We start from the raw sequence: 9,708 nt of genomic DNA, 5'->3' as shown, positions 1-9,708 counted from the left end.
GCAGAAAACCAAGTAGTTTCATAATTTTCCTAATCCTGCCTCTACAGAGATTGATTGATTTTTTCTTGAATTTATTATGCGAAATGTTTGGCTTTCTTCAAGTATGAACAACAATCTTAACTAAAAAATCTAGTATGGTGGAAACAAGTTCCAAAAGAAGACTCGTGGAGAGATAATGCTTTGCTTTGTTTATTGATAAATCTGCGAAAGACATTTAATAGAGCAACAGAGCAGAATCAGAGGGAAGAACAGCATTTTTGAGGGGATGTTAATGAGCAAGGCATGAAGATGGTGAGATATCCTTAATCAATAATCCTTAGCCTTCTGCATTTTAAGATTTCAACATTTTCCCCTTTTTCTCAGCCGAAGTTTTCTTCCACCGTGACTGAAGGAAACAGGGATAAAAATTGAATTAAAAACCCGGAGAGATACATCCACTATAGTGGCTCACCCAGCAAATAGTCTGTAATAGTCAGCAATATTACTTGGCATTTTCTGAAAGTGACAAGTTGTCTTTGCTTCCCTCCCACCCACCCCCGTAAAATTAGTAAAATATTCTGCTTGGGACCACCATGCAACTTCTCTGTGGAGGAAAATGGTTTTTGAGTGAATACTTGAAAAGAACATAAGTTTACACACTCCTTTTTTGAAGCCTAGAAATCCAGGGCTTCCCATCCAAATGCTTTCTTCTCCAGTTACACAGAGTGAAACATGTACTTACATGTAGGCATTGCAGAAATTACATTTGTTGGTATAAGTCCTGCCATCAGATCCACAATGGGGTTGATAATCCCGGGGACAGAGGGTTTTTGGGTACCCCCGACAATAACTCTATGGGAAAAAAGCATATGAATTATTTCATAAGACTCCCTGCCCTTCTTTTTAAGAGGGCAAGTCTGATGATTATTTGAATACCATGGGCCAAATTGATTTATCCCATCAACTTTTAATTCTTTTCTTCTACAAAGTTCCTTCCTGCTCTGGGTGGTCCAACTTGTTGTAATATAAACCATTATACAACAGCAATGCTGGAAAATGGATCTGGGATTTTCAGAAATTATAATTTATAGTTGTTATATTTTTGTTTAGATCTCCATAGTTTGCAAAAACTTGTCTCACTATTATGGATATGTATGCACGCCAGATACACTGAAAGAAACAGCTGTCTAATAATAACCTAAAATATTGTTTAGTTTGTAATGTTTTAGGTTTGCAGTGCAAATGTCTTTAATTGTGTGCTGTGCCCTGGAAAGGCTTGGGAAGGTAAGCAGCTTGGGAGAGGGAATGGATAAAAACAGAAGAACTGGCCCGATGGGGGAGGATGAGTGGAAACAGAATGAAAAATCGTTCTGAGTCTTATTGTATCTGAGGTTACATGTTGTCCACGAAGGTGGTGGTGATGGGGAGGGACAGGCATGGGGTTATTATGTATCCACACTTCTGGGTCCTATCCAAGGACTTCATTTAGTAATTAAAATTTAATAACTAAAAGTACTCACCCCTAAATTTTGTGCAGCAATATCTGAAAAAAAAACCATGCCAAATGTGAACATTTGAAACAATTTCATATTTTCTCTTATTTTTTATAATTTATTAGTGCATTTCAATTTGTATTGTCCCTTGCTCCCTCCCATTAACATTATTGACCAGCTGAAATAAAAACAAAACATTAATAGAAAGTCCAGTGAAAACCAACCCTTACAAGTGATGTATATCAATAGGCAGTTCAATATTGTTGATTTCTACAGGAATTCTGCTTATGTTACACCTGAAAGAACCACTTTATTCCAACTATTTGGAATGCTGCATAAGACCTCTTAGGAACTATGAAAAAAATATGTTTTTTTCCTGGAGACAAGGGTGTCCTCCAATCTCCCAGGCAAGGAAAAGTTAAAATAGAAAAAAGAACTTACCAGAGTACAAGAAGAAGAGCAGAAGAGTGAGCAGCAGAAAATTTCCTGGCTTCATGATTCCTCACTGAACTTGGACTCTTTGGAGCAGCAGATCCTGAAGGTGAGGCCTCTAAGCTTTCCCCTGCCCTTCCAGGCTATATATAGATACTCTAACTACTTTGGTGATGAAATTTCTCCCTTCTGGATGCAATTGGATGTGGAATTGGCTGATGCTGAAGTGGGTGGCAAGCTTGGCAATGGGTAAACTTCCTTTTACACAATTAACCCAGGATTCAAGAAGCATCTATCTAAAATATTTAGATAGATAGATAGATAGATAGATAGATAGATAGATAGATAGATAGATGGATGGATGGATGGATGGATGGATGGATGGATGGATGGATGGATGGATGGATGGATGGATGGATGATAGATGATAGAACAACTTTATTGTCACTTTGAATGTTACATACAGCTTTGAAAGGGTCATTGTCTCCAATATACACTATATAAACATAACAAAATAAATAAAGAAATACAACATTATGTATATGCCCATATATATTGCATGACACAAAGAAACAACACAGTCTAGTTCAGATGTACACATGTATATGGAGCAGTGGTGGGTTCTTAATCGGTTTACTACTGGTTCTCTGAGTTTGTGTGTGCAATTGAATAAAAATTATGGAAAAAGGAATGGAAAAAAGCAAAAAAGCTGAGGAGCGGCAATTCAATCTGCCACCCCAGATCAGCTGGGCTTTGGAAGCTGGAAAGGTAAGTATAACCCAGGGGTGGATGGGCCCACTTTTTAAAAAACAGAATCAGTTCGCTCTCTGTTTGAAGGCAGCACTACTGGTTCAGGAGAACTGGAAGGGACCCATCTCTGATATGGAGAGAAAAATGAATCTTGTGAGTTTACCAGATGGATGGCATAGGAAACAACACTGTTATAGAATCTGTTAGTCCTGCTAGAAATACTTCAAAACCTCTTCCCGGAGGAGAGCGGCAGAAACAGACCGTAAAGTGGATGTGTGGTGTATTTAACAATGCTATTAAATCTTCAGAAGGGGTATTGACTGAGGTGAGGCAGCAGTTTAAACCAACCATTTATTTCCAACTGACAACAACAGTGCCACTCCCACTTGGCTGGAGCATGCGTGGCCACGTCCTCGGGGCACGGACATAACACTCCTTTCCACCAGCCTGGCGCATGCGTAATCATGCAAGTATGCTGGCCGCCTATGCAGCTGGCCAAAACTTCTTACTTTCGTGGCAGCTCCTGGAGGCTGATTCTCCCAAAGAACTACTGGACACTGCGCTGACTCCTCATTTGACAGACCCAATGCAGAACCTGCTCTGACAGGTAAATCCAGCACCAAAATGGCAGTACAACTGGAAGGAGGATGTGACTTGGCTGTGGAACCAACCGGAACACCCAGGGTGGTGAATCAGCTTGCATCTGCCTCGAGGCCTGCCACCCACGCAGCTGATCAATGTGGCAACACCAAATGCGCCCATTGCTCAAAACAACCCTGTAAGAGCAGGGGGCGGTTAGTTGCAAAATATGTCCCAGTAACCATTTCAGCTCACCCCTGTAGTTGCACATGAATATTACATCGCCCACTTGAAATGACCAGGCGTGGCCGGCGATGTCCAGTGATTTATCCGCACAGTAACTTGGGTCAAGCCAATCAAGGTTGGTTTGGAGGCGGCAACCCATTAACAACTCTGCAGGGCCACAGTGAGTAAATGAACAGAGTACAGTGTGCTGTACTAAAAGGTACTTATTCACTCAGGCTTGCAAATCCCCTGGGCCTCACCTCACTAGGGATTCCTTAATGGATCATTCCATTCGCTCCACCATACCATTACTCGCAGGTTGGAAAGGAGACACCAGGGCGTGATATATGCAATGCCCAGCCAAGAACATCTGGAAAGGGGTAAAAATCTTGTCAGAGTTTTGGCAGTGTGACTATTATTATGAGATAAACCCAGGAATAAAACACAGAGGACACAGCACACAGAGCCTTAATTAAGAGAGAACTTTTGTCTGATCCTGACGAGGCTGGCGTCAGCCGCCTTAAAGCCACTGGGGTTAGAGCAGGGCACCTGAGGAAGGAGTCACCTGAGAACCATTGCACAGGCTGTGACAGAAACCATCCCCATGCTTGGTGCCGTTTTAAAAATGCTGTGTGCTGGAATTGCAGAAAGAAAGGACATCTGGCGAAAGAGTGCCGCTCGACTCCCCCTCTCCATAACCAAGCCAATGATTGTCCAGCCTATTGTACACCAGCCGCCAAAGCACATCAGACTGCTGAAGATTGTTTTGCAATCTTTCGTGACCAGTGGCATTCACCTGATGCTAGTTGTCAAGCCAAAGCAATGTCAGGCAGCGATGTCCACATTGAAGGCAACCTGTTCTGCTCTACCTTGAAGTATGTGATGCCGTCCCTTTCAAAGAAGCTCCTTCCCTTGCTTATCCTAGTAAGGCTCAGTTACAAGCTTTCCTGGGGCTTTTAAATTTTTATGCTGTGTTTTTGCCCCATAAGGTTCTATCAGATTGTGTGTGGATTACCGGTGCATGATAAATAAAGGGCTTGAGGCTAATCCTTACCTTGTCCCTGTGGTCCAAGAATTGCTCCCCACATTGGGGCAGGGCTCCATCTTCACCAAATTGGACCTTACCCAGGCATATAAGCAGCTCTCTGTGGACGATGTGACTGCTGAAGCACAGACCATTGTTATCCACAGAGGAGTTTTTAAGTGCCGGTGGCTCCAGTTTGGTGTAAGTGTCGCCCCGGGAATCTTTCAGGGTCTTATGAAGTGGTTGCTCCATGGTATCCCTGAAGTCATCCCTTATTTTGACAATGTGTTTATTTCTGCCAGGGATAGCACTGATCTCCTTGCTAAAGTGTGAGCAGTTCTGTCAAAGTTCCAGGAAATGGGGTTAAAATTCAAACCTTCCAAATGCCAAATTGGGTTTCTGAAGTTGAATTTTTAGGGTACTTGATTGATGCCAAAGGCATCCATCCAACCCCCACGAAGTTGGCAGCCATTAAACAGGTGCTAGTGCTTACTAGTAAGTCTCAGTTACAATCTTTCCTGGGGCTTTAAAAATTTTATGCTCTGTTTTTGCTCCATAAGGTATCAGTGGCAGATCCACTGCATAGGCTCCTAGATGCCAAAGCTCTATGGAAGTGGGGTCACAAGGAGGCAGCAATATTCACAGCTGTGAAAGATTTTTTGACTTCCAATGCTGTTTTTATCCAATACAGTGAACACCTTCCCCTGACTTTAATTTGCGATGCTTCCCCTTATGGGGTGGGTGCTGTCCTTAGTCATAGGTTGCCTAATGGGTCTGAAGCACCTTTTGCCTATTTCTCTAGAACTCTCTCCTCTACAGAGAGAAATTATAGTCAATTAGACAAAGAAGCCCTAGCCGCAGTAGCTGGTATCAAGCATTTTCATAATTACCTTTATGGGCATTTTTTTGAATTGGCAACTGACCATAAGCCATTACTCAGTCTTTTGGCAGGTGGCTCCTTACCACCACACGAGTAATGGTATGGCAGAGCAAATGGTATGATCCGTTAATGAATCCCTAGCGAGGTTAGGCACAGGGGATTGGCAAGCCTGGGTGAATAAGTACCTTTTATTACAGCACACTGTACCCTACCCATTGACTAACATAGCCCCGCAGAATTGTTAATGGGTTGCCTTGATCGGCTTCACCCAAGTTACTGCGCGGATAAATCACTGGACATTGCCAGCCGCTCCTGGTCATTTCAAATGGGTGACCTAATATTCAAGTGCTACTATAGGGATGAGCCGAAATGTTTACCCGGACATATTTTGCAACTAACCGGCCCCTTCTCTTACAGGGTCAGTTTGAGCGATGGGCACATTTGGCGTCGCCACATTGATCAGCTGTGTGGGTGGCAGGCCTTGATGCAGATGCAAGCTGATCCACCACCAGTTGACCCCATTGAATCCCTGGGTGTTCTGGTTGGCCCCGCAGCCAAGTCATATCCTCCTTCCAATCGTCCCGCCGTTCCGGTGCCAGGTTTACCTGTCAGGGCAGTTTCTGCATTGGGGTTGTACTTGCAGGATTATGCATGTGCCAGGCTGGTGGAAAGGAGTGTTATGTCCGTGCCCCGCGGATGTGGCCATGCACACTCCAGCCAAGTGAAAATGGTGCTGGTCAGGGCAGGACATTGGGTGGCCCTTGATTGGCTGCCCCGCTTGACAGCATGCATATAAATAACTGTCAAGCGGGGAACTGTCATTTTTGCCTTGGTTCAAAGTTGTTGTCAGTTGTAAATAAATGGTTCATTTAAACTGCTGCCTCACCTCAGTCAATAACCCTCTGACAATTTAATAGGGAGGACTTCAGAACCCATACTAACAGGCATCTGCCACATAACACCCTAGACTTAACAGTTGCCGATAAGAAACACAAAAAAGTCTGGATAATGGACGTGGCAGTGCCTGGAGACAGCAGAATAGAAGAGAAGAGAAAGAACTGGAGAAGATAACAAAATACCAACAAATATACCAACAAATAGAAATTTAACAACAATGGCAAAGGCAAGCAATGGTAGCACCAATAGTAATAGGCGCCATGGGTGCAATCCCAAAACAACTGGAGCTTCACTTGAACACCCTAGGCATTGACAAATTTGCCATCAGTCAATTGCAGAAGGTGGCTTTATTTGGAACTGCTTCCATCCTGTGATGATATCTGTAACACTTTCAAAAATCCAGATAAGGACGTGATAGGTAGACAAAAATGCCTAACCCCAGGCTGAACGTCTGGCTGATTGTGCGATGATTAATTAGAATAATATAAAGCATGTAAAATGGGATTGGTGTGTTTATAGTAACATGGAAAGATAATTGGAAAGACAATTTGAAAAAATGCCCGTCTCCAATTCCCCATGCCCCATCTAGTTAGAAAGGGCATAGTGGGGATACTCTGAATCTTCATCATCACACAAGGTCTTCTAGAGGGATCCTGGAAGCAAACCTTTTCTCTAAAATAGATAAAATATTCTGCTTGAGAGTTCTACAAAATCCATCTATGGCAAAATATGATAATTTTTTGAGCAAATACCGTATTTTTCGGAGTATAAGATTTTGGATTTGGATTTGGATTTATTGAACATTTATAGGCCGCCCTTTTCCCTGAGGGGACTCAGGGCGGCTTACAATCACAAAGGAAAGGGAGTGTAGGACAGTGCAAAAAGAAATGTGAACAAAAATAAATTAAATTAAACAATAAAACTCAACATTCACTCAACATTCGGGAGGGGCGAAAATAGACTTAGCCCCAGGCCTGACGGGCTAGCCAGTTCTTGAGGGCTGTGCGGAAGGCCTGGACGGTGGTGAGGGTACGAATCTCCACGGGGAGATTGTTCCATAGTGTCGGAGCCACAACAGAGAAGGCTCTCCTCCGGGTAGTCGCCAGTCGGCACTGACTGGCGGATGGAATACGGAGGAGGCCAACTCTATGCGATCTGATGGGACGCAGGGAGGTAATTGGCAGAAAGCGGTCTCTCAAATAGCCAGATCCACTACCATGGAGCGCTTTATAGGTGGTGAGTAGGACCTTGAGATGCAAAAAAGAGGTTGAAAATCCCTCAAAAAAGAGGTTGAAAATCTGGGTGCGTCTTATACACTGAATACAGCACTTTTGGTCTCCTGAAACCCAGCCCCCGTCACCAAAATGGCCGTGCATAGCTTTTAGGAAGCTTTCAGAGAGCACCTGGGGGCTGGGAAAGGCAGGAATGAGCAAAAAACGGGCTGTGTTTTGCTGAATTTTGCCCCCCCCCCATCCTTTAGGAGGACTCTATAAGCCTCCTAAAGGCTATCCATGTCTTTTTTTTTTTTTTTGACAAAAAACAGGCCCATTTTTGTGAAAACTGGGCCATTTTGGGGATGTTTGCAGAGTGCAAAAACTTTTTTTTAATTTGCCTCTTCAAAACCTTGGTACTTCTTATACTCTGGTGCATCGTATACTCTGAAAAATACAGTATTTACAAGAACAAGAATCAAATTAAACATCAATTTGTTTTTTCAAGCAGAAGGACTACCTATAGTAATGCTTTCTTCTCTAGCTATACAGAGTAAATCTTATACTTATAAATACTTCTAGCAGAAAAAGAACATTGCTGTAAGATTTGTCACTGGAGACACAATGGGATGGGAAGTTAAGATGGCAAATATCAGTGACGTGTGGTGAGGTTTATGGCTGGTGAGGCACTGACACAGGGCTTTCAAATTTATTTAGACTTGTGGACTTCAACTCCCAGAATTCCACAGCCAGGCATGCTCACTTCCGATTTAAAGCGATAGCATTTTTCTCCTTTGCAAAATAAGTTTTCCTTCATTCTTTTTCTTCTCCCTCCCCCTCCTTCCTCCCTCTCTCCCTCCCTTCCCCCTCTCTCAAACAGACACATGGACACTGAGACGTTGGATCCCTCTCTCACTCACTCACTCACTCTCAAACAAACACAAACACAGAAGTTGGATTGGATATATTTTCCAATGGCTTGAAAGCAGCTCATCTGTCATACCCCCCCCACCCCATTCCCCTGCTGCCTTCCAATCCAAGCCTTTGATTGCATGTGGAGCCACATTGCCTTTTCAAACTTGTAATCAGTGAAGCTGGGCTTATATACTTTTATCCAGCTCTGTGTGTGTGTGTGTGTGTGTGTGTGTGTGTGTGTTTGAAAAGGCAACGTGGCTCTGCATGCAATCAAACTTTTTGAATTCCTTCCCATCCCCTCACACAGACCTTTTACAGCTGTTTCAGAGAGGATTTCAACTCTGCCCTTGCTTGCCATCATGAAAAGAAAAAAAATGTAAAAGGAAAAAAGCATGAGTTCTGAGGTCAGACTGAGCTAGTTGCTCCCAGAGCCTCTAAAAAGCCTCTAAAAACGCCCTCTACAGGAAGCAGGAGGATGACGTGCCTCATTTACATAAGGAATTTTTCGGCTTTTAACCCTTACTTAGCTCTGCTCGAGTGATCATGAAGTCAGAATAAATGAGGCACCTCGTTCTCCTGCCGCCCCCTGTAGAGGGCACTTTTTAGAGGGTTTTTTTACACAGTTAAGCACTAAGCAGAGTCATCCACTGTGACTCTGGCAACAACTACCTCAGCCTTTTTCCTTTTACATTTTTTTCTTTTCATGATGACAGTGATGAGGCTCTGCCTCCCCTGCCTCCCTTGATTGCACGTCCCTGACAAATACTTGTCTTGAGTATTGGAATGTAAAGTTATAAAGTGAATGGCAAGCTATTCATTTTATAACTATAATCCATCCTTCCTTTAGTGACACAGGAAACAGGATTTATTGCCATAAACTGTGACAGAATTATTGTTATTAATTTGCCAAAGAGTAACTCCTTCCTATGTAAGACAGGAGAGGACAGGACCAAGTGGTCGTCTTCTCTTCTGTGTAGTCCTTCCTTCCCCAACTTAGACATCCCTCATAGGTGATCATTTACTCTTCTAATAGGGAAGCTATTTAGGGGGGTGGGGGCGATGGTACCCCAAGTTGGATCCCAATCTGCAATAAGAGCCAAAGAAATAATTGCTACCATTCACATGAGATCTGTGAAGGTATTTAAGTTTTCTAATCCTGCCTCGATAGAGTGTCATTATTTTTTAAAATGTATTATCTCAAATACCTGGCTTTCTTCAAGTATGAACAGTAACCTTATCTAAAAAAATCTAGTATGTATGGCAGAAATAGGTATCAAAAGAAGATTCGTGGAGAGATAATGCTTTGCTTTATTTATTGATTAA

The 9,708-nt window shown here is 42.9% G+C and overlaps 1 protein-coding gene across 1 annotated transcript; it reads right to left on the bottom strand.

Annotated features, from left to right (window-relative positions):
• Window positions 1-173: 173 nt before the first annotated feature.
• LOC148048039 (ovomucoid-like) lies at window positions 174-2,013 on the bottom strand. Its single transcript, XM_087709379.1, has 4 exons — window positions 1,914-2,013; window positions 1,500-1,522; window positions 722-831; window positions 174-385 (listed from the first exon to the last, which is right to left on the bottom strand). The coding sequence occupies exons 1-4, from the start codon at window positions 1,966-1,968 to the stop codon at window positions 340-342; spliced, it is 234 nt and encodes a 77-aa protein (XP_087565505.1). The 5' UTR covers window positions 1,969-2,013; the 3' UTR covers window positions 174-339.
• Window positions 2,014-9,708: the final 7,695 nt, after the last annotated feature.

Source organism: Thamnophis sirtalis, unplaced genomic scaffold (genome assembly GCF_051295495.1).
Source record: "Thamnophis sirtalis isolate CommonGarterSnake01/CBP01778 unplaced genomic scaffold, rThaSir2_p1.2 scaffold_3, whole genome shotgun sequence".
Lineage (NCBI taxonomy): Eukaryota > Metazoa > Chordata > Lepidosauria > Squamata > Natricidae > Thamnophis > Thamnophis sirtalis.
The sequence above is the reverse complement of the archived record's forward strand: the minus strand, read 5'-3'. Positions and strand labels throughout refer to the sequence as shown.